Genomic DNA, 24,474 nt, shown 5'->3' with positions numbered 1-24,474 from the left:
GTGGGGATTTAAACACAGTCTTTGACCATCTAAAAGTTAGCTATGGAGAAGACAGGTAGCCTCTTCGTTAGATTGCATGGTGACAGAGAGAGACGATGGGCATGAGTTGCTCCAGAAGAAATTGCACCTGTATATAAGAAGAAAAATCTTCATCATGAGAACATCTTCCTCACTAAACATATTGAAGATTCAGATTGACAGGACCCTTGATAATGCATTTGAAAGGTCTGGTTTCAACAGAGGGCTTGATCAGATGATCTCAGGAGATCCCTTGCAACCTGGACTCTTCTAGAAGCACCTCCGCTTGTCAACTCCTCTACCAGCTGTGTCAGGAAGGTCAAGAAGTTATCAATGCACTCCAGAAACTCCCTTGACTGCTGTACTCTGCTTTCTCGCCCTTCCTGCAGATTTCAGGGTCATTCAAGTCTCCCTGTAAGACAAGGGCCTGCAAGTATAAGGCTTCTTCCAGCTGTCTTGAGAAGTGTCTCACAGACCTTCTTCCTGATCAGGTGGTCTGCAGGAGATGCCCATTGCAGCATGGCTCACCTTGGTCGCCCTTTAATGCAAACTCATAAGGTCTCATCTGGCTAATCATCAGTCCTCAGGTAAAACTTCATGCATTGCTGCTGTGCTCTCCTCCTTGTACTGTTCCAGACTTTCCTTCCTAAAGGGCCTGTATCCATCCACTGCAGTGTTCCATCAATGTAAGCCATCCGACTACATCTCTGTAATCCCAAAGCCATCATAGCCCTGCAGCTGCAGACAGGCCTCGAGTTTCTCCCCCGTTAAGCCAAGAATTGTTTTAAAGTCTGTTATAACCACCATCTTTAAAATAATCCAATAATACTGGAAACACAACCATATGCACAGAAGAACTCTTTCAACAACAAAAAATGAAGAAAGCAACCAACAATCCTGTATATTTTATTGGTATTGAGGTACAATCCCATTATAATTAGCTAAATATGACTTCTTAAAAAAAATCAACATGTAAGAGCCACTGAATAACAAAGGTTATTGGTCAGTTACCTATAAATACAAAACAGGTTCTCAAAAAAACACGAACACGTTTGTACATGTAACTTGATATTTATGCCCCAGTTTACTCAAGCTCGTAAGAATGATTTTGCTTTCCATACTATAACTGCTTTCTATGCAAGGAGCCAACATGAAGGTTGTTCTTGGGCTTATAAATTACTATAGATGAAGACTTATGTGATTGACAAGATACAGGTCTCTTACTATTCTTCATGGTAAGAACATTGTCTTCCTTTGGAGGAGGTACATGTACTGGTTTCCACGGAATGGGGTTGCAATATGCTGGAGTTGGATATGAGTTTCCATCAGGGCGCCCTAAAACATTTAGAAAATATATATAACTAAAAAGGAATATTTACACTACAAGCTTTATAATGCCAGCAGTTATAAAAATTATCTTGACTAACAAAGACACAACCGCATCTTAAAAGGTACATCATGTAATTCAAATGATTCAGAGAGATAAATCTTCCACCTTTCTTTTACTGGCATATTTCTCATCTGTGTTTAAAAAAAAAAAAAAACCAACAACAAACCCACAGGTCAAATTCTATGCAACATTCAGAATGCTCAGTCTTTTGTATACTTAAAAGATGTGAATGTAAAAAAATTGGCTACTTTGTATTATTTCAAAGCAGTTATAAATATTACTTCCTGTCACCAAGTATGTAAAATTCACATATTTTTCCATGTTTGCTGAACTACTATTTTTCATTTTACTGAGGAGAAAAATATGTTGGTTTTCCATAATTACATTAATTACCTGCAGTTATTAACCTAGGGGCCTGTAAAGCAGTATCAGAAAGCCTAAAATGTAACAGACAGAACATATTGCTCTATCAGTCACGCTTGTCTGTAGTGAAATTCCAGTGCACTATTAGGTTGTTGGGTAAAACAAAGTCTATAATGTATTCTATTGTGTGAACACAATTGAGTATGGATTTTACTTTTTTTTTCTTTTAATCAATTTAACAAATGATTGCAGCTGTCAGGAACTAATGAGGTTCCAAAACAAACCATGAAAGCAAAGCGTATCACCACCTATAAAAAGATGTGAGCACAAGAGCAACTGGTTGTTCATCTGCTGCATACATTTCCTTAAGCATTCAAAGTCTGGGATTTAGGTCCTGGAATATTTTCTGTTATAAATTCAAATAACAATGATTTTAATTCTACACGAAAAGAAAGATGAAAGCATAGATTTTTCTTGTGTTTGTTTTTAAAGGAAATTTAATTAAGCACTCAAATGTAATGTGCAATAGTATTTCTTACTGCTCTTCAGCCTTTGTACCACGTGGGATTGCAAAAAGAAAAGACAAAAATCAAGTGAGGCTCTCAAAACTCCATACCAACTATCAGCAGTATTCTCTTTAACACTTCCCTTTAAAAGTAAAACAAGAATAGGACCACAGACCCAAGAAGGTGTGATACAATTGCAACGCTAAATGGAAAGCAAACAGTAGCTGAGAACAGAGGATGATTCAGTGTCGTCTTTTTCAGACAGGACTTCTGCCAGGCTTCTGTTAATTTTTGCATCTCAAAAATCTCCTCGTTTCAAACACAGACTGTGGTGCAATAAGAAGGCACACAGCTCCTCTAACACAAACATTGACTTTACAAGGATGCTAACATAGCTGATATGCTTCACAGGAACCAGTAATTGGCTTTGGTGATTCTTATGCCTGATAAGGAACACAATGAGATCAAAATCGATTATAATTTAGTATACAACATTATTGTCTTCTCAAGTAACATTCTTTTCCTCCAATAAATGGCTATGAAAAACGTACTAATGTCTGACTGTAAAAGCTTCTCTAACTTACACCATATGGAATATTCATTCCCATGTGTCAAAACTATGTATTAGATGAAATTCTTAAACAGGCTTCATTTTACATTGAAAGATTAGAGGGAAGGAACCACAAACCTAAGCCACTACATATGTGTAGCAGGAATACAAACCTGTAGATTTCCTATGTGGTAAGCCATAACCATTTAAAACAGGGCGTGGTTTATTTCTAGCATTATGTAGCCATTCCTGAAAGATCTTTTCTGATCTCTCTCTCTTCTCCTGCAGCTCAGCTTCCCTTTCTTTTTCTTTTTCCTGAAAGTGAAATAAAAAAAAAACAACTAAGATGCCTACTGACAAAGCCATGTACAATATACAAAAAATGGCAAATAAAATCTTTGCAGATTCCCAGACTGCTGAATATATTTCAATTATGTTTTCATATATGAAGACATTTTCCTGAAAATAGAAAAGTCACATTTTTTTCCTTTAAGTCTGAAAAAACACACAATCACATCCTCACCACCACCACCCCCTCTATATTAATTTGGGGGCACGGGGAAGCTTGCAAAACTCTTTTGGAAGACCAATACATGATACAGAGGAATTTTGCATGATTTCTGAAAATGCAGCTTTCTTATAATTTGGTCTAGGACCTCGAAGACGCTTACAACAAGTAAAAGGTCTTATGAAGCTCCTATAAAAATAAATAGCTGATTATTAAATATGAAGTAACACTAAAATTAGGGCTCCTAGCATCAGATTGGTACAGACAGATAGAAGGGAACATTTTTTTAGTTTGAAATACGTGCAAGTATAATGACCAAGATAATTGCGGTACTGGAATAAAAATGCCCAAAATGCTGCTTATTTTCTGCCTCGGCTGAGTAATGAAGACATACTCTGTGGTTTGTATTTCCATTTCCTATATCACACATCATGACTGCAGTGAATTTGTTTGGCTTTGCAACAAAGACTATTAACAAATGTGTTTAATATGCATCATGCTTTGCTGGCCATACCTCAATGTCTTCACTGCACTAAAAATATAACTTTTGAAACTGTTCTTAACATACAACACTCCATCCAATAAATTCCAATCAATTTAATCAACCAATATATTTAACGTGTTAGGTAAACCCACCCAAATAAATAAATAAAAAATACCTTCTCTCTCTTCTTCTTTTCTGACTCTTCAGCTCTCTTCTTCTTTAACCATTCTTTATACTTTACTTCAGCCTTTTCTTGTAGCTGCATTTTTTCTAGTTCCCTTGTGGCTTTTTCTGCCATTTCTTTGCTCTGCTTTCGTTCTCTTTCCCTTCTTTCCTACATGAAACAGATAAAAGAAACAGAATAAAAAATTTCAATATATTTCAATGGGTAATTATTTTGATGAATAGTTTATTATATAATTACAAATAAAATTATCATAAACCTTGAAAAAAATCTTATTGCAATCTATGAAAACAGAACCTATTCATCACTAGCTGCAGATAAAGTAGTTTTAAACATATAAACTTGTCATAAAACATGATAAAAATTGACTTTCTGGACTCCCTATGCTGTTATGTTTACTATTCTGTTTTATTTCTTCAAACATCTTTTAAAAAATTTCAAACACTTCTCAGTATTTCTGGGAAAGAAATATACGTTGTAATTCTTGACAAACATGTTTTAGTTTTAGATGAAGAAATCCACTTTTCAGTGAACCTAGAGCAAACTCCAGTACCAAGTGGAAGTCAAACTATCCCCTTCTAAGAATAACCGAGATACTCAGATTTTCAGCACACTTAAGCATAAATGGATATGGAAAATAAGAAGTCCAAATGAGAATCCAGTTCATGTATTATATTTTCTACATTTGTGCTACTTTTTCATTTATTTGCATATGAAATTCACCTGTTCATCTACATGATCCTCTTTTTTATATGCTGAAATGGAAAATGAGAAAACACGTTCTAGGGTTGGTGAAAAGTAACAGTGTGAAATGAAATGGCTATCCTTATAATTTTTAAAATACAAAACACAGAAGTGTCATTACTTCTCCGTCTTTTCAAGTGTGTGAATCTAATGGCACGCGATGTTTTGGGAACCATTCTCTAAGCTAACAAGCACATACTGAAGGGCTCTTCTTGATCTGGAGAGAAAGGCATTTTCATCTGAAGACTAACCGTACCTCTCGCTTCCCTTTCCTGCAACCTTTTTGAAATGCCTGGGATTCTGCTGGTTCAGTACTACTACTGCTGCCTAGCTTACCTAGCTCGGAAGAACCTGTGATACACACATAGGGGCAAAAATCTTTACTAGACAAGCTGTACACATGACTTGGAGGAGAGGCAAGAAGACTCAAGATAAAACATTATCCATTCTATAGAAAAGAACTGCCAAATAAAGATATTTTTCTCAAGAAATCTTTTTCATGTAAGCCTTCCTAGCCAATAAGGAGGAGAATCTGAACTATTTTGACATACTACAACAAATTTTGACTATATAAAGGACATGCAGTATAGCTGGAAATTACACCTTCTCAGAATTACTACAGTTGGCAGTATGGATGTCTAATGCCTAGAAATACAACTGCAAAGTAAAACAAACTGGATATCTTCTTCAGTGAAAAGAGGAAAAACATTTACCAAAAAAAGAAAAAAAGCAAAAAACAAACAGGCATATATACTTCCCTTCCTGTCTCACTTATAAACACAAAAAGATAGAAAGCTAGATCTCTCCTCTTCCCCTGCTTTTCTTCCAGAAAATTCTGTTTTCTTCTAGAAAATGCAGTTATGCATAAAGAAACAATAAGCATAAAACTGGAGCTGGGGACCAGCACAATTCTCTTGGTCTGGTCTAAAGTGGACATTTGCTGGGTCAGTCCTTGTCCTTAGCAACAAAACTTGTCGGTAATCCAATAGAGCAGCAGCATACAGAAGAAAAGTTAAGCTTATAATGCCCCGCAAAACACTAACTCATTTCTGCCACTTACTGGATGAGGTGCAAAAACAAGGCCAATAACATGAAAGCAATATATTTTCTCTCTAAAATGTTTGCTATTTTTATTTTAAGAATGTACTGGATAATAATATTTTCATATTTGAAGCTTTACCCACACTACATGAAATTGTCTTGATAAAGAAGTCATTTTAAGCATAACCTTAGCTTACTCTTGCCATTCATTTCCTTGTAAAGTGTCATAATGTTAAACTGCACTCTTCTTATCTAAAGGAGCCAGATTACAGAATTACTTGCATTAGTGTGTCCCTATCTGTGTTTGGCACTACTAGAAGCAATAGTACAATGTTCACATCAGCAGCTAAAGTATGCATCAACTTGTTGGTTTTTTTTTTTTTTTTTTAACCTTTACAAGATATGCCTTACTGACTGTACTTGCCGTAACCTCTGGGGTACATTTCTTCATTACGATGGTACATACAGGAGCCCTGTATGGTATACTCTTGTCGTATGTTCTTATCTGACAAGAAACAGTTACTTGTGCACACACTGCACTCAATTTCAAAAAACACCTGGCTACATAACTACATTTTCTCCTTGTATTTTTTTTTTTCCATTTCACTTCTAATAAATTCTGGTGAACATCAGCCGAGTCTGTTCTGCAGCACAGGGAAAACAGTCAGATATGAATACATGACAATTTCAATGCATACTCTGAAACATAAAACTCCACAGAACTACAAAATAATCAAAGACTTAATAACGTGACTGCACAACGGGGTTTATAGAAAAGGCCTGTACATGTGATAAAATTACTGATTACAACTAAGACCAATAAAAGAAGAACTTCATTTTGGGGAAAAAAAAAAAAGACAGAAAGAAAAAAATTGGAGATTCTGAAACATTTCTGTACTAGTAAAGAATGGAAATGATTTTTCCTAATATGAAGAAAAGCCTTTTTTGTTTAAATATGTAAAAAAGAAAAAAATCACCTGGTTTCGGCAAGTTATGTAGATCCTAAGTAATATCTGCATGAAAAACAAATAACCAAGCTTTTCCCCCTTCTTCTATAATGCATCTTATTCTCTTTTATTGAGAGCTGTTCCTCTGTCCCTTCATTACCAAATATTCCCCACATGCATCTCTCAACAACTCCTATTTTGAGACAATGACAGTCTGACACACAGCAAGCATTATGTAGATAAGAGATACATGCTAAAACAGTGAGTTAAAATCATTTGCAAAAAAAAAGGCTTACAAGGATTTCAAGTCTTTTGTTGTTTGCTAGCTTTTGTTTATCAGCACTCTACACAAAATTTGAGGACTTAACATACTGTAACATTAAATTACAAAAGTAAGGATCTTTCAAAGCAACAGCTTTTAGCTAAGGCTCTTATATAACAAGCAAAAAAATAAATATAGGAGAAACTGAAAAAATGAGGCCCTTCCATACTTAAGGGATTTATACACTATCGACAATATTTAGGCAGAAAATAGGCTAAAAATCTTTCCAAAGGTTGTAATTAAAAGGGGAGTGCGGGGGAAGGGGAGCTTCTTAGATAACAAACCTTTAATCACAATACTTCAAATGAGTTCAGCAGGTTAGCAACAATCTAGGCTGTCCCAAAGTTAAATAAAGCCCTATGTAAACAATGATATGCCATGCATACTTGCATACTACCATGAAAGCCACAGCTATTGCTAAGTTTTCCTTCCAATGAGACACCCTGAAGATTGGGAGACTCCCTGTAGAATTGCAGATGTTGCAGCTGCCTAGAAATTGTTCTGCAGACAAACTAGAAACACTTCCTTTTTCTCTCCAGCACAGAACAGCTTCTCCTTCATACAGTTAGTGTACAACACATTCTCAGCTGCTTTAATAACCTGCTTCATGTCAAACTCCTGTCACCCCAGCCCTGCCAGCTTCCCTCCAGCCTCATTACTTTCCCTTATACAAGTCTATCAAAAATGCTAGGAATGTGCATATTAATGTATATGTTCTTCAATCCTCCCTTCACTCCCCTTCCACAACTGGGGGGGTGGGAGATGGATTTCATTTGTTTATGCTTGGTATCGTCAGATCAGATTTTAAAAATTCTCTTTGATCCTTTGTTGCAAACAGACATGATCTGTTCACTAAACCACTAGGAAATTTACATGCACTTTAAAATATGATTACACATATTACATAAATTAAGGTATTGATTGTAAAACATCCAATTACTCATTGCAAGAAAGGCTTGTTCTCCCACCACCCCACCCAGGCACATTATTAAGGAGAAAGGATACAAATCTGGCCTGCAGGTTCACTGCTCTGGGCTGTGATCCTATCGAGCCTACGAACGTAATGAAGACTGGGCTAGGTCAGTACCTGGAAATCTGCCACCCAAAACAAATCCAGCCATCACACAAAGCAGGACGGGTGACTCAGAGGGCAGCATGTGTCTCACCAAGTCAGTACCAAACCAAAGTCTCATCGGCAGAACTATCAACCTCCTAAGAAAAATCACATCTACATATATGCTGAGAACTGTCAAAGGAATTTAAAATTTGAAGAAGCATCACACTTTATTTACTATATCTGCCTTCTGTCAGGAAGAATTTCCCAGGCAGAAAATACCCCAATTAGCACTGCAACAGAGACAACATATCCAACTGGAAGACAATCAATAAAACATACATTCCTGTACTTTTGTATTAACAATTAAATGAGAGGCTGAAGAGAGGGACAAGTGCAGAGCTGCTATGTGTTCTGCATTTTCTATGCAGTGTCATGACAGGAGAGTTGGAACTAGATGATCTTTCAAGGTCCCTTCCAACCCAAACTATTCTGTGATTCTACAAACAGAAATATTTCCAGAAATTAGTGTTTTGTTTTGTACGTCTAAGATACTTCTTACAGCAATCGTTTCCTATTTCCCACTCTGCAGAATGTAACAACGTTTTTCTTTTTGGACATTTTTCTATTTCAGAGCTGTTTGCTCTGACATCTTAGCTTCCATATTCTACCATAATTTTATACTGACAGAGGAATATAGGAACCAACAACAGAACATACATCCAAATTTCCTCATTTATCCTCACAGCAATCCAGAATGTCAGGCACATTTAACAATCTCGGAAACATGGGTCATTCAGCCAACTGTTGTTATCTTTTTAATTTAACACAGCTAAATTTTCCACAGCTCAATCACCAACCCTGGCTCATAAAAATGCCTCTATAACCTCTATAATTTGGTGGCCTTCTGTGATGGGGTTACAGCATTGTGGTGATAGGGAAGAACAACTGGTGTAATCTACCTGGACATGCGCAAAGCATTTGACACTGTCCCAAACGATATCCTTGTCTCTAAATTGGATTGGGTGGATGGACCACTCCATGGGTAAGGGATTGCCTGGATGGTTGCACTCAAAGAGTGCCACGAGTTCTACGGCTCAATGTCCAGGTGGAGACCAGTGATGAGTGGTGTTCCACAGCGGTCAGTATTGGGACCAACACTTGTTTAACAACTTTGTTGGCGACACGGACAGCAGGACTGAGCGCACCCTCAGCAAGGCTACCGATGACACCACGCTGTGTGCCGCAGTCGACACGCTGAAGGGAAGGGCTGCCATTCAGAGGGACAGCCCTGAGAGGTGGGCCTGTGCGAAACTTGTGAAGTTCAACAAGATCAAGTGTAAGGTCCTGCACCTGGACTGGGGCAATCCCAAGCACAAATACAGGCTGGGCAGACAATGGACTGAGAGCAGCTCTGACGAAAAGGACTTGGGGGTGTTGGTTGACGAGAAGCTCAACATGACTTGGCAATGTGCACCTGCACACCAGAAAGCCAACCATATCCTGGGCTCCATCAAAAGAAGCATGACGAACAGGTAGAGGGAGGTGGTTCTCCTCCAGGAGTACTGCGTTCAGCTCTGGAGACCCCAGTGCAAGGACATGGACCTATTACAGCAAGTCCAGAGGAAGGCCACGAGGATGATCAAAGGGATGGAGCACATCTCCTATGAAGACAGGCAGACGGAGTTGGGCTTTTTCAGCCTGGAGAAGAAATGGCACTGGGGAGACCAAACAGAAGTCTTCCAGTACCAAAATGGGGGGGAGGGAGGGGTGGGGCATGGCTACAAGAAAGCTGGAGAAGAACTCTTTATTAAGGAATGTATCAAACAGACAAGGACTAATGGTTTTCAACTGAAAGAGGGAAAATTTAGATTAGATAATAAGGAGGAAATTCTTCACTCAGAGGGTGATGAGGCACTGGAAGAGGCTGCCCAGAGAAGCTGTGGATGTCCCATCCCTGGAGGTGTTCAAGGCCAGGTTGGATGGGGCTTTGAGCAACCTGGTCTGGTGGGAAGTGTCCCTGGCCGTGGCAGAGGATTGGAATTAGACGGGCTTTAAGGTCCCTTCTAACCCAAAATGTTCTATGATTCTTTTTGTCTTTGGTCCATGAACACTCAAAGGGTCTTCGGAATAATGCAGACTCCGTGAAAACTGCTGCAAAACATGAGCACTCTTACTTTAATCATCTGCCACCCTCAATTTATTCTCCACAAGTCTACCGCAAACTCATTTTAACACTAAACACGAGAAATTAGTTCATTCTACTACAGGAATCTAAAAGTAAGTCTGACACAAATAAGATCTAGGTACAACCTAAAATTATATCAATGGCATTGGCCTGGCACAGGCTCACAGAAAAGATCTGTGTAAAGAGACATTGACCTGATGCTTTAAAAAAAAAAAGAAAAAATTACATATTCATTGAATGGAAGCAAGAGAGGAGGAGTGAGAATTACTTTTCAGTTCTAAAGTAATGCTCAAGCTGCTGAACAACCTGTATTCTATATTAGCAATAGTGAGATAAAGTATGCATTAAACAAGAAGTATTTGGAGTAAGAGTTGGAATCTAAGTCTCTCTTCCGGGAGAAATCATGCAGTACCGCAAGAAAGGGAATTCTGCTCTAAGAACATTGTCATTCATTATTTCATAGCATGACGGTTCTAGCTTTCATATTTCTTATTGCTTCGTCCTTCTTATAAAGACTGTCAGCCAATAGAAAAGTAAGTTATAAAAACATGTATTTTTCATTGAAAAAGCAACAGCAGAGAGTTTTCCCACCCTGTACCTTTCTTTCCTTTAAAATGCTGTTTCTCAGCAAGCAATGGGGGCTTACTGAAAGAAATGAAAAAGGAACAAAAAATTGAGCAGCAGAATTCTAAGGGTAACATCTGCTTTGCTCATATTTAGTTTTAAGAAAAAAATAAAAAGCAATGCCGTATTCTCTATTCAGTGACACAAAGCATTTGAGATGCTACAGTCAAATTAATGTGGGTATTAGTATATATATATACTTTTTTTCCAATGCAAAGTGTGCAGTTTTACTCCTTGTGCTCTCACAACTTTTCTGGATATCACATTAGTATAGCATAATGTATTATACGTAAGTTAAAGAATGAAGACAAAGATGCTAACAATATGAGTTTCAGAATTACAGCTGTTTTGGGATGCAAGCATTCTGCTTTTGAGATTTCTGTTATCGTTACAAATGTGTACTAGATAAATGCACTGGTTTTGTCTGGGACAGAGTAAATTTTCTTCATAGTAGGTTATACGGCCCTACGTTTTAGATTTGTGACCAAAACAGTGTTGATAACACACCAATGTTTTAGCTATTGCTGAGCAATGTTAAGGCCTTCTTGTTTCTCATGCTGCAAGTAGGCTGGTGGTCCACAAGAAGCTGGGAGCAGACAAAGCTAGGACAGCTCACCCAAGCTGACCAAAGGGATATCCCATACCATATGATGTTATACTCAGCAACAAAAGCTGAGGGAAAGAAAGAGGAAGGGGAGAACATTTGGAGTTAGAGCATTTGTCTTCTGAAGTACCTATTAGGCATGATGAAGCCCTGCTTTCTGGGACATGGCTAAATGTCTGCCTGACAGTGGGAAGCAGTGAATCAACTCCTTATTTTGTTTTGCTTGCATATGCGTCTTTTGCTTTACCTGTTAAATTGTCTTTACCTCAGTTCACAGGTTTTCTCAGTTTCACCCTCTCGGCACAATGGGGACTCTCTTCCACATCCTGCCATTAGGAGGGTGGGTGAGTGGGTGGAGGGAAGAAGAATTAAGTTAGAGAACAGCTGCATGGTGCTTAGCCACTTACCAGAGCTAACCAACAACAACATATAATGTGGGTATTTATATGTACACTATGTATATACATTAATCAAATCCTCTAGATATTTCTAGGTTTATATTCTATTGGTATTCTAAGAGTGAAGTCACGTTGCAGTTAATAAAGGTGGATTTAACAGGACATGAAAATATCAAATAGAATGTAGAGGGTGAAGTGCACTGCATCAATGTTAATTTTTTAAATGCTTAATCAAAAAACTGTTGTCATAATCCCTTACTTTTAATCCTGATATTTTAATCAGCATTAATTCATTAGAGGTTCTTTTATGAGAATGTTCTAGAAAACTAAATGGTTATATCATTTCATAAACGTTTCACAGTTCAAGCATCCATAATGCATTTCTCAAAGCCTCTGGTACTTTGAGTTGATGGCAATTAATCAGTAAATCAGCAATTAAATGTAGCTAATTATGTACCTAATTTAAGCGTTCAATCCCACAGTTGTTGAGAGGAACCAAAGAACCACATCTGTGGATCAACAGTTATGTAAAACAGAAAAAAGAAATCAAAAAACAACCTTCCTACTGTCAACAACAAGCTTTCTATTCTATAGCAAAACAATAGAGAGTAGCTCATGGATAAAACCGGGGTTCTTCTGACATAGTCTTGTAAACACAGCACTCTTGACAAGTGGACAAGTCTTAAACCCAGATTATCAAAAACCAGAGAGGCAGGGGCTGTGTCACTGTTTACATGAAGATAACATAATAACACATCGTGTGAGACATCTATAATTAAAAGCATCCTCAGGTCTTTCCAGAAATACCAGGAAGAGGACATGGAGTAAGGAAGAAAGGGAGTCTGGAAGACAAAGGTTTTTTAAACTCAAGAGTTCTGTGTACTGCTCCTCGTTCATGCAAGATGAGGTTGTGGGAAAAAGGCTACATACGTTTTGAATTCAGAAATTCCAGGGCAGATAAGGGAAAAGAGGAAACAAAACTAAACATACAAACAAACAAAAACCACTAAACTGGCTTCAGACAGCAGCTTACGTATTTTCCAAAAGAGAAGAGAAGCTTTTCACTAGCATCTCCAAACTTCCACTGAGTAGAACATAGGGAGTAATGAGGCAGTAGAACCAGTGTCTGGTCACACTGTGAAGGAACTTGGAATTGAACCATTTTGGACAAATTCTGAATAGTGGTGATCTTCAAAGGAAACACTACAAAAGAAAGCATGAATGAGTGATCAGGTCTGAACACCTATGACCTCACTCATGACATTTTTGTTGCTCATTTTATACTAAGTCAGTTTTGTAATTACATGTTCATCCATCAAAATTCAGATAAGAAAGAAAAACCCTTGGAAGGAATCACAGATGGAAATCCCAAATATTTTGAAGACATTAAAGCAGTACTTTTTATCTTCCTCCTTAAACTGTTATTTACCCAAGTCTGCAAATCATTTAAGCATCACCTACAGTCACAAAACTATAGCTCTTATTTGTCAAGCAAGAACGCATTTGACAAGATACAAGTTACAAAGATGCTGTTACGGAGAGGAGATTTTCAAAATGTATCACATGTGTAGGTCTCCCAGTCCCAATGATTCAAAGATACAGGCTTGCTTTTTTAACCTTACTCAGTGGTAGTAAACAATGATTGAAGTTAACTGATCTGTTCATTGTCTACAGGGAGTCAGTCAGCATATAAACATGAACTGACAGACTTCAAGGGTCTCAATTTTTATTTTTTTAATTACAAGTTCTAGCAATTCTTTACCTCTTAAAAAAAAAAAAAAAAAGCCTTTAGCTTCATTCCACTAGGAAAGGGCCCTTTCCTGGCCCTCTGAGAACTTTTATCTTTCTGTTTGTCACTAGTACAGGAAAACAGAGTGCTGAGTATTAGTTCAGAATGTTTCCACAAGCTGCTTGGATTTAGTGCTTACACATCATATCAGCACGTTAAATGGCATAGTAACAAGAAATACACCCAGCTTTTGCAAAAACATTTAGCTACAAAAAGCAACATAGACAACACGGACAAGAAAGAGCGACATATAAATGGATCTTCAAAATCTGTCCAATACCGAGTCCGCTGTTGTAGAGATTTTCAAAGGTTTACTTTTATATATTTTAAAAGTACAACTTCAGTCCTGATTACTTCCACTTTTAAAATTCTTGAATTTAAACAGAAGAATCGCATATTTTCAAAGAAACTGGAAGAATGTGATCAATCAGTGAAATCAGGTAATTTCCTTCAAGGACTGTGAGATAATAAAGAACGATTAGAAGGACATTTACAGGCTTTCAAGATTGTACTGATAAAATTGAAAATGACGGAGGAAAAACAGCTTTCCTATTATTGTAAAAAGTGGGTGAGTGAGTTCTCTACGGTTCTAGACTTATACACATCTAGGGAGTATATAACAACAAAAGCAGTGACTGACTTTAAAGTAGGACCATAAGCAAGTTGTTGGTACAATCATCACAGATTTGAACTGCTTTAGGAACTAATACAATTACATAAATATATACCTACCACATCGCAGCTTAAAATGAGCTGAAGTTTTAAATTACTTCACAAAAATACATCTTTGTACTCAAAACCTAGTAAAATTTATGTATGGCACAAGGAATTACAAGCTCTGTAAGCATGGCTGCACTGTTTCAATCCAAAATAAACTATGCATATATAGGTCAATTTTACCTCTTAACAACTTTATTCCACATAATGTTAACAGATTTACCCAAGTGTGGTTACTGAAGGTAGAACAAAAATAGCAATAAAAAATACAACAACAAAAAGTGCCAGAATGAACAGACATGGAGAAAATAAGCTTTCACAAGCACTAATTCTAACCCGAAGAAATGAGACAGTAGGCAGCTTTCAATACCTATTCAAGATTTAGACCAGTGATGAGATGGGGGAATCAAGGATGTCAATTTCTTTCTTTTTAAGCTTCACAGTTCAACTATGAGTTGCCTACACAGAGCTCCTTACAAACTGGAGCCTAAATACAGCAATTAGCAATCAAGCAATCATTTTAACATGCCAGAAACATTAAGACAGACTCTAACGGCTTTACTGATCTAAGTTTAGTTCTGAATACCACTCAAATCCCTGTCAAAATAAGGCTTCTTTAATAATGAAAAAATGACATTGAACAACTTCACTTGCCCAGCATTTATAATCATGTACACCTCATTTTTATCCATAAATCTAACAGTAACAGAGAAAGAAGTTTTAGTAATACGTACAAAATCCTGTTGGTTTCATTCAAATTTTCTTCTGGATTCAAAACTATGTCTGGAGATACTTTTAGAGTTAAAATATTTTGACCAGTATTCCTCTGACTTGTTACAAGATAGAGCTCTATTACAGCTAAAACAGAACAAGTCAGACAGACAATTTACTGTCTGCCCACAAATGACTCAACCTTAGGAGACAGAGAATGTAAGACTATTTTTGTCCACCAGAGATGTAGTATCTTAATGAAAATTGAAAAGGCATTAGTAGAACCAGGATAGCACCTGACAGCTTATTTTATTAAGCTTTTACTTCCTGGTAAATTGCAAAATTTTGTTATATTTGCATACATATTTCACAGCTTAAGATGTTCTTTGATAGTTCATATTTCAAAATATCAGTTCTAGTTCACTTTCATCCTTTAAAATCACAAAAGCTATTTACATAGAAGTTTATTAAATGCTGATGACACTTTATTTTCAAAAATAATTTATGCAAAATGACTGGAAGTGTATGAAAACTTCACATCACAAGTTTTTAAATAGATATTAAACAAACTAAACAAAACAACAAAAAAAACCAGCAACTACCAGTAGATGAAATTGATCCTCGAGTGTTGCTTCCTAACCTGACATGACCTGAAAAGTCTGTCAGATCACAACTTACTTCGCCACAAAACAAAATGCAAGAAATCTGACTTGATAGACAGAAAAAGAACAGAATGCTTCTATGCAAATACAGTTATTCTAATTCTGGCATAAACATCCCTCACATTCACAGTACAAAGACTTTTCCAGCAGTATCCTGCAGCTGCCCAAAGATTTTGTGCTCAACATGAAGGAAAAAGCTTCATGTATGCTCAACCATCCTGTACTTCCTTCCTCTGTATAGTATTCAGCAATGGGGAAGGATTATAGGTTTGCAGAGATCATAAAGGTAACATCCCTGAAAGGACTGCCTCCTGTAGAATAAAGCGTTTTCTGCAATTTACACACAAGGATGAGAATCGGGAAGATATGAAAAGGATGACTGCTTAATGCTTAACTCAGTGAAGAATACTGTGAATTTTGCCCTCAGGAAGGAGCACTTTTTCATGCCTGTAGAAGGAAATAAAGAGAGCTTTCCCAAATACAATACACACATGCATTCCTCAAGAAAATCATAGCAAGTATTCATGAATCCAACCTTAAACTTCACATGAAATCTTCATGCAATTTTAAACGCATTCTTAGCCACTGAATTGACATGCTTATCCTTCAGTCTGTGTTCAGATCCACACGTAATCTTGCGGAAACCTGAAGTGGTGAGGACTATGTAACACACATGTTAATATTCTCAAGACAGCTAAGCCTTTAAGCCTTCAGTTTGTTCTTGATTTGAGTGCAGTTTACAGAAAAGACTAGCCAATGAATCATCTGATTTAAATGAAAATCAGATTACTTTTGGTAAGTGCTTGGGACATGGCCTAAGGATGACCTTATTCTTCCAAAACATAACATGTACAAGTCCAGACACAAATATGTGTTTTTTGTTTTTTTTTCCCCACTGTCCCCTGGGCTGATGTGCCATCAAAAAGATCTCCTACTCCCATGGACAACAGAAAGGAAGAAGTTCATCAGTAAACCCACAAAATTTCAAGGAGGACCCAAATAGCTAGAGATTTACAGGAGTTGACTAAGATAGACAGACTCAGAGAGAATTTTGACTGTTTTGAACTCTGAAGTGAAAAATTTTAACAGGCAACCCAAACTTGTTCAAGCCAATGAATAGTTACAGACAGCTGTAATTTGTGTTTTAGAAGAGGAAAATTGCATTGTTCTCGCTGAATAATACATCCTTTACTTTTTGCTGTGTACTTCAATAAGGACAGATCATTTCTACATTATATTAAACATCTGAAGCAGGATTGTTCTGGTGCAGATTTATGCTAGTCAGCCAGTCAGCAATGAGGCTACAAGAAAATAGGTTAGATCCGAACACAGGTTATTTTAGTGGTTCTAGACTGAACCTGAAGGTGGAGAGACAAATGTATTAGGCCTGGATATCTAGCCCATGTAGTGCTATTGTGTTATTTTTAATCAATTTTCATCTGATTTTATTGAGAAACAGAAGTATGAAACAGTAAGTAACTGGTATTGCTACAGACCATAAGACAGTGAACAAATATGTCCATGAATTACCAGGGGCTGAACAAGACCAAATCTCTCAAGCTTTTCCATTGTTGCCACTCAGTGCACACACTGTTTGTGGCACACAGAGCTGTATATTGCCCTGTAGAGATCGGGATTCTGTCTGCTTCTGACACTGAATGTGGGCATCCTCTCTAGAGAACTGAAAAAGATTTCTTGATCCCACTCAGAAATGACTTTTTGCATGAAGGAACTCCCAACTGCTAGCTGTGGTCTACTGAGAATTTCCTGAATCTGGCCTCACACCTCAATTATCCCTCTAAACTCTACTGTACTATTTGCCTGTCCACAATGGTACTTAACTAAACCCCTTTTCTGGCTCTACTTGGTGTACAAAACATTGCAGTTAAGTTGTACGCTTCACCCAATATGCTTGGACATTGAACCTAGGAAGTCAGAAAGACTAGGGTATACCCTAGACCAGAATCCCAGCTATCATTAGCAGAAGTCTACTGCACAAGATGCAAGCCAATTGTCAGTTATCTGACTACTCAGAAAACAAATCTCTTTATACCTCATGGGAAAAAAAAGAAATCAGTCTTGGGAGAACGTTTAACTGTGTTCGTGTGGTTTTGCAATTTTCAATTAAAACAGTCATTCTTTCAGCAAACTAAAAACATGGCTGTCCAAACAGTCTAAGTAAATTTTACATAGGTTTACTTAAGCATGGCATATGCTGGAACTCTTGCAGACAAAGAGTATTTTACCTCTTCTCTTTTTTTTTGCATCCATTCCTTGTGCTTCTCTTCAGCTAGCCTTTTCCTTCTTTCACATTCTTGTTTTTGCTTCATCTTCTCAAGCTGTATATTCATTTGCTAATTAAAGAAAAAGTAGACAACTTTAATATGTCACGGCCACCTATACAAACGCGCTCAGTACCGTCGATAGTGCTGCGGTTAAAACAATGTAAGTATTAGATTTAGAAAATTTTCCTTCACTAAGATTTTGGAAAAGATGGATGACAGCCAACACCGAAACATTATGAAATACAACCAATGGAAATATATAATATTTTAGAAAATGAACTGGAAATATGTATTTTTAGCTGGGCTTTGGAAACAATTCAACATAGTAAATCACCCCTTCTTTTAAACATCCATTCAGTTAATGGGATCTCAATACGTAGTACTACAAAGAGAGACAACTACCGAACTGGAATCTAAACGGGAAAGCATGAAATGTGTGGTGAACACTAACAGATAAGAAAATATTCCTCAAGATTAACAAATTATTTTGGTGTTATGCTGACCTCTAAAACACTGTTCTATAACCTTCCAGTGGTAGGTGTTTAATAACAGCACAAGGTAACCCACATAAAAATATATTTATGTTACTTTCACTTTACACATAAAGGAAATCATAGAAAGGTTAGGATATTGCTCAAGGTCAAATGGCAAATCAGTAACTAAAGTGAGAAATGATCGAACTTTGATGTAATTATTCTAACTGCTACCCAATATTTCCAACTTGATTGTAAACGATAGTATCATTTAATCAACTGCAACTACCCATACATTAATCAAGAAAAGATATAGTGCGCTCACTTAATTCTGCCCTAACCCCAGTATTCAGGAACTGTTTGTTTGCAAGGAGGCAAAAAATGGAAGGCAGGAAGGCAGGCAGGAAAAACAGAGAAGCACAACCTGGAAAATGACACCAAACAGTTGTGTAATTACACACCACGCACGTAATAACACTGTGCCTCATATCTAACCAAGCAGTTTGGCATGCTTACGCCCAGCACACACCCTGTCGTGTTTTACTACCTACATGCATGCGTATATACCCGTGATGAAAATGAAGGTACCAATTACAGAAATGTTTTACTCTTTTAAACTTGAACCATTACCTGACAGTAGAATAAGAAAAACATTATAGAGCACCACCAATGATGTGCAATGTTTAGCAAAAGAGAATATGCAGAGCATGAATCAATGTAAGCATTGCCAAACATTATGGAGAGATAACAGCCCTAAAATAATGGACAAAATTGACTTGTTTATCCACAACCAAAAGTAAAAGAATTCCTGTATTTGGTGCTTGCTATTTTCTATTAGACTTGATGTCAAGCTAATCAGATGTATTCACCTCTGCAGCTCTCGCCTGTAAGCGGGCACGTAGTTCCTTCTCTTTCCCAATGAACCATTCTTCCCACGGTGAAAGACTGTCTTTCAAAGGAGACTGTTTTTTTCCTTCTGCTATTTCTGAGTCTTCAGCAGCCTTCCTGAGTTAAAAATAAGAAATGCAAAAGAATATTATCTGTAATATGTTTCATTGAAAAGTTAACCAGTGCTGCTGCCCCCCCCCAAAATGACATTTCTTTGTATCGTGACAACAAAATTATTTTTTCTACTTGTCTAGTAATCTCCAGAATGGATAAACAGCATTTATTTTGTATTTCTGACCATCCCACTTACATTCTACTTACTAAATTATAACTTGCTAGTGATTTTTTTAGTTCCTGTTCCAAACTGTGAAACAGATTCAAGCATTACCTTTTATAAGCTAAAGAAAAACTAACACCAGAAACATTAAAGTGTCACCTTCCTTCTCACATACAGAGACCAAAGGAAATCAGAGATTTTACATTAACATCCAATCTTTGGTCACTGAGAGGCTCAAAGTATCAAGGGGCCTTTAGCACAAGGAAAGGATAATCAAGATTATTTTTTCTTCTTTCAAGTCCTATGGAATTGGATTAATGTTATTAAGCAACCTCAGCATTGAGAATCCAATCATTCTAACGGTTACAATTTTCCTTCTTAAAACACATTCATAGGAAAGATACACAAGAACTATGGCTTGCACATAATACTTGATGATATTATACAAAGTTAGACTTTTAGTAGGACACCTTGCATAACTCACTCATAACTTCTTTACTCATGAATAATGCAGCCATCCTAGCCTTGGGCCAGAAATATCTTTTATAATATTCTGTACGTGTACTCCCTCCTAAGAAAGAAATTATATTGGGCTCTAAGTCAACAAAAACTGATAACATGCCAGTAGATTTCTTTATAAGCTTTCCTCTATCCTATAGAATTTTTTTTTCATAACAACAAAACAATGAAATTAGACTTCACATTAGTATTTTATAGGAACGCATGTACTCTGAAAACACCTACCTACACACTTTACTACAGTGAGTAATTCTGCTTGCTTAATGCAAGCTATGAAAGAGCCATCCAAACAAGCATATTATGTTAATGCTCCTGAAATGGATCTTTTAAGCATAACATATTTTTATAAACATGGAAGTAATACATATTCACAAGAAGCAGCAATAATGCAAAATATTTTGTCGCAGTAATCTTTAGAATATATTTCTGTGATAGCAAGCACTTGGGGGCAATGTGAAGGAGTTTTGTCCTACTGTTCTCCGTTGCTGTTATCCACATGCATGTGCCTACATGACCGCTCACTGGTCATGTTGTGGAATTCCAGGGAAACTGCTTCTTGTTGAAACTAACCCTTAAAGAGGGTCATGTTCCCTGCACAGAATCAGCCTGCAACCCTCTTTATACTGTGTTGCCACAGAGGCATGGTAGCGCGATGGAAATGACAGGCCACACGCAGACACCAAGCGGAGAAAAGCAGCACAGACCAAGCACCCCCAAGCACGGCGTTGTCCAACACCTGCTGCACCCTAGGTCTTGGATGCGAAAGCAGGAAGACCAAAAATTTAACAGAGGCAGTTTTTAAACAGGCAGATACAAGGGATACAACTTAAGAATGCATAATAATGCATTTTGTTAGAAAATAACTCTCTGAGAGTTTATTAAAGATAAGGATAAAGGTATTATGCATTCAAATTCAGCAAACCGATGCAACTCTGTCCAGACTTGATGTTTTGGGCAGGGATACTTCCTGAACACATTCCTTTGCTCAGCACAATTTGCATTGTGGTACTTTGTACCAAAATAACGCTGACATACTAGGCTAACCTGGGAAAAAGCACTGACGGAAGGAATCAATTCAGAAAAACATTATTCGCTATGTGTTTTCTTAGATCAATAATTAAAAAGTCCAGATTGTTAACTTTTCAAAAAAAAATATTCAGAGTAATGAACAAGACCCTTGTTAAGTGCAAGTCAGAAATAACAGAAAATGGAGTTTAAACAGAGGAAAACACATGCCAAAGATGTAGAATTGGTAGGAGAAGTGTGTTCCCTCTCCTGCAGTTCTCTGCCCAAAGCTCTCAGGTTGCACCAGAGCAAGGACTGGAACCCCATCCTTCCCAATGCACATCCTGGCCACCAGTCCCACTCTCTGTGGCACACTGGTTGTGTTTTGAGCCACACAAAACTTAAATTTCATGGGACTCCTTTCTGAAATGCTAGCATATTCACAGCTATGACCTTCATCAGAGTAATTAAAATGAGACTTCTTGAAGTACCACATTCTCAAGTGTGCGTATGTATTTAAATAAGTATCCTAAATCAAATGTGTTTGGTGTTAAAACGGAAGCCTGATTAACAAAACACTGTGATTATTATTTACCATACATTCACTGAAGTCCCACCATCAGACACAATACTGATCTATACTGAAAGCACAAAAATGCCTAACTTCCTTTCACAAGGCCTTGTTTTCAGCTTCTACGAATATTAAATTTCCCACGTTAGACCTCTGCCTCTGGCAAATTAAGAAGACAACAACAGCAAGAAGACTCTGAGAAAGTGTGTTCGGGGCGGGGGAGGGGGGTGGTAGAGTCTGTGTAAGAAGTGTTTTTTATTATTATACCTTTGAGATCTTGGCAGTTACACACGGAAACTACTACGTGAATGTTTGGTAGACACTTATTACAATACAGCAGCATTATTCAGATGCGGGGTATGTATGAGTGAAATTTATATTGTGCCCACAGAATTTAATGAGGCTGTTCCAACTCAAGCCCTAACAGAGGTCTTCCTCAGTTGCATTTTACAGCTGCCAGTGAATAGTGTAGCAACAGGCCCCAAAACTGAGAGCTGTTTCAACTAGCATCTCAAGCTGCAAAGACCTCAAAGATCTCAAGCAGTTTGACCCAAGTGCTACAGAGCTTCGAGGTACGTGCACAACATTAGTGACTGGGAAGGGGCAGAAAGACAGGAGGGACCATGACCAGGCTAATAGCCTTTCTACTCTGAGACTTCTGAGTACATTTGAACATTTTTCTTGGACTTTGAGCACTTCTTTCGGGAAATGCTTGCCAGAAAGGTTCAGTGTGGTCCTTCCCTTGGCCCACCGGCACTTTTAGCTCAGTTGCCCCAAGAGGTGCAGGCAGAGCTACCCGTTTCCCACCGGGAAGGTCACATCCCAGAACGACCCGGGCACTGCCAGCTCCTCACGCTTCTTTTAAAGACAGCACGTGCCTTTGTGCCTATTTATCCCCCTGCGGAGCACAGGAGGTCCCGAGGGCAAGCAGACATGTGAGGTCTGCAGAAGGGGGTGTAATAAAGCCACGGGAAAATAAAGCCCGCGCCCCGCAGCCTCCTCCCCGCCGGGCCGGGGCCCAGACGCGCGGTTACCTATGGCCCGCCCGGCCGCAGGGGGACGGGGCCGCGGCCGCCGCCGCCGCCGCCCCTTCCCCTTCCCCTTCCTCTTCCTCCTCCTCCTCCTCCTCGCCACCGCTGCTCATGCCGCCGGCAAGCACCTGAGGGAAGTGGCAGCGGTTAACGGCCATTAACGGCCACCAACTTCCCCCCGCCCAGCTCCCGGCGGCCCCCGCGGCGCCACCATGGCGACCGCGACGCGGCGCGGCGGGCCCGGCCCCGACCCCGACCCGCCTCCTCGCGCGCCTGTCGCGACTTGCTCGCGACATCGGTCCCCCCTGCCCCGTGTGAGGGTTCTGCCCTTCCCCGTGGCAGCTCCCCACAGGAGCCGCAGCTGGGAGAAACGCCGTGATGGTTCCCGCAGGGAGAGCCCCGGCGTTAGCCCCCAGCCGGGGCTGGCTGCTGGTGTTGGTCTGAAACTGCCCTCGGCCAGGCTCAGAAGCACCACAAAGGGCCAGAGTCAGAAAGACAAACCCGGTCAGACTCCTAACTCACAACACTGACTGCCTCTCCGTGCAGCAACTCATACTCGTGGTGTTAACACAACTCCACAGGAGGCTGCTGAGCTGGTCGTCCACAGAGATTCAAGCAGTACGAGCTACAGTCTGTAATAGACAGCAAATTACAGTAATTAAAATAACCTAAGCTGATGAGTACAGCACTGGAAGCAACAGGATAGCACTAGAAACTACGTTTTTTAGTCAATGACTTAGGAAGCAGCAAGAGCAAAGCTTCACATCATGGTGGGCATGAAAATGTCAGGAATTTCAACAAGCTGCAGACCAACATAATTGGAAGATGTCCTCTGAAAGCCTCCTGTGACCTTAAAGCCCACTTCATAGTGAACACAGGCAACAGTCTTAAATAAGAGGGGGGAAAAAATAACGGTCCTCACTGAATTGATTGTTTCAGGAGCTCACTGCACCAGCAATCTCACTCTGCCAGTGAAGCCCTGCGCTGTTCGTCCAGGACAGCCAGAGTTAGCATGGACCCTGCTGCTGCTCCCGAGCACCGACTATGAAACAGGACGCCTCAAGGAAAGGCAGCAGCCAGATAACACAACACATTTGAGTCGTTCTCTTCTTCCCTAAGAAAACAGCATAGTATTGTACAGAATAATTCCTTAAGGATTCCAGAACAGAAATATCATTTATCCTTACAAACGATTGCTTATATCCCACTCCTCACTTCAGCCTCACTTCCTGAAGACCGTGTTGGGCCAGCAGCTGGTATTAACAAGCAGTGCAAACCCTACTGCTGTGACAAGGCACCAGAGTTCATGCCTCCAGATTACTTACGCAGGGGGCAGCAAAAGCCTGCTCACCTTCTGAGGAATTAAAGCATCGTTACTGGAATGGCAGAAACATCCAGCTTTGAAGATGTAAAGGTATAACGTAACATCGTTGTTACCCCTTTTCTTTTTGTTCTGTCCAGTCACTCTGCCCAAATTAATACTGGCAAGATCCCAGACAATGAGATTTTGTAAAATAATGACTGAAACAGGAATCCTGCAGGTTCATACACAGCTTCTATGGCCACAGAAGGACTGGCAAATAGAAAAATGGCACATTGCAAGGACATGCTTCATGGCAAA

General features: G+C 38.8%; 1 protein-coding gene across 1 annotated transcript; it reads right to left on the bottom strand.

Moving 5' to 3' along the window:
• Positions 1-894: 894 nt before the first annotated feature.
• CCDC34 (coiled-coil domain containing 34) lies at positions 895-23,056 on the bottom strand. The gene is made up of 6 exons (XM_035550388.2): positions 22,857-23,056; positions 19,432-19,567; positions 18,051-18,158; positions 3,995-4,153; positions 3,001-3,142; positions 895-1,353 (listed from the first exon to the last, which is right to left on the bottom strand). The coding sequence occupies exons 1-6, from the start codon at positions 23,009-23,011 to the stop codon at positions 1,139-1,141; spliced, it is 915 nt and encodes a 304-aa protein (XP_035406281.1). The 5' UTR covers positions 23,012-23,056; the 3' UTR covers positions 895-1,138.
• Between the last annotated feature and the right edge of the window lie 1,418 nt (positions 23,057-24,474).

The sequence above is a fragment of the Cygnus atratus genome, chromosome 5, assembly GCF_013377495.2.
Source record: "Cygnus atratus isolate AKBS03 ecotype Queensland, Australia chromosome 5, CAtr_DNAZoo_HiC_assembly, whole genome shotgun sequence".
Lineage (NCBI taxonomy): Eukaryota > Metazoa > Chordata > Aves > Anseriformes > Anatidae > Cygnus > Cygnus atratus.
The sequence above is the reverse complement of the archived record's forward strand: the minus strand, read 5'-3'. Positions and strand labels throughout refer to the sequence as shown.

What these genes read in the sequence shown, in the direction of transcription:
- CCDC34 (XM_035550388.2), bottom strand. Translation starts at nt 23,011, where the DNA reads ATGGCCGTTAACCGCTGCCACTTCCCTCAGGTGCTTGCCGGCGGCATG. An exon ending in TGCGGCCGGGCGGGCCATAG is followed by an intron (nt 19,568 to 22,856) that starts GTAACCGCGCGT and finishes TTTTTAACTCAG; the next exon opens with GAAGGCTGCTGAAGACTCAG. An exon ending in ACCACATAGGAAATCTACAG is followed by an intron (nt 1,354 to 3,000) that starts GTTTGTATTCCT and finishes TAAATGTTTTAG; the next exon opens with GGCGCCCTGATGGAAACTCA.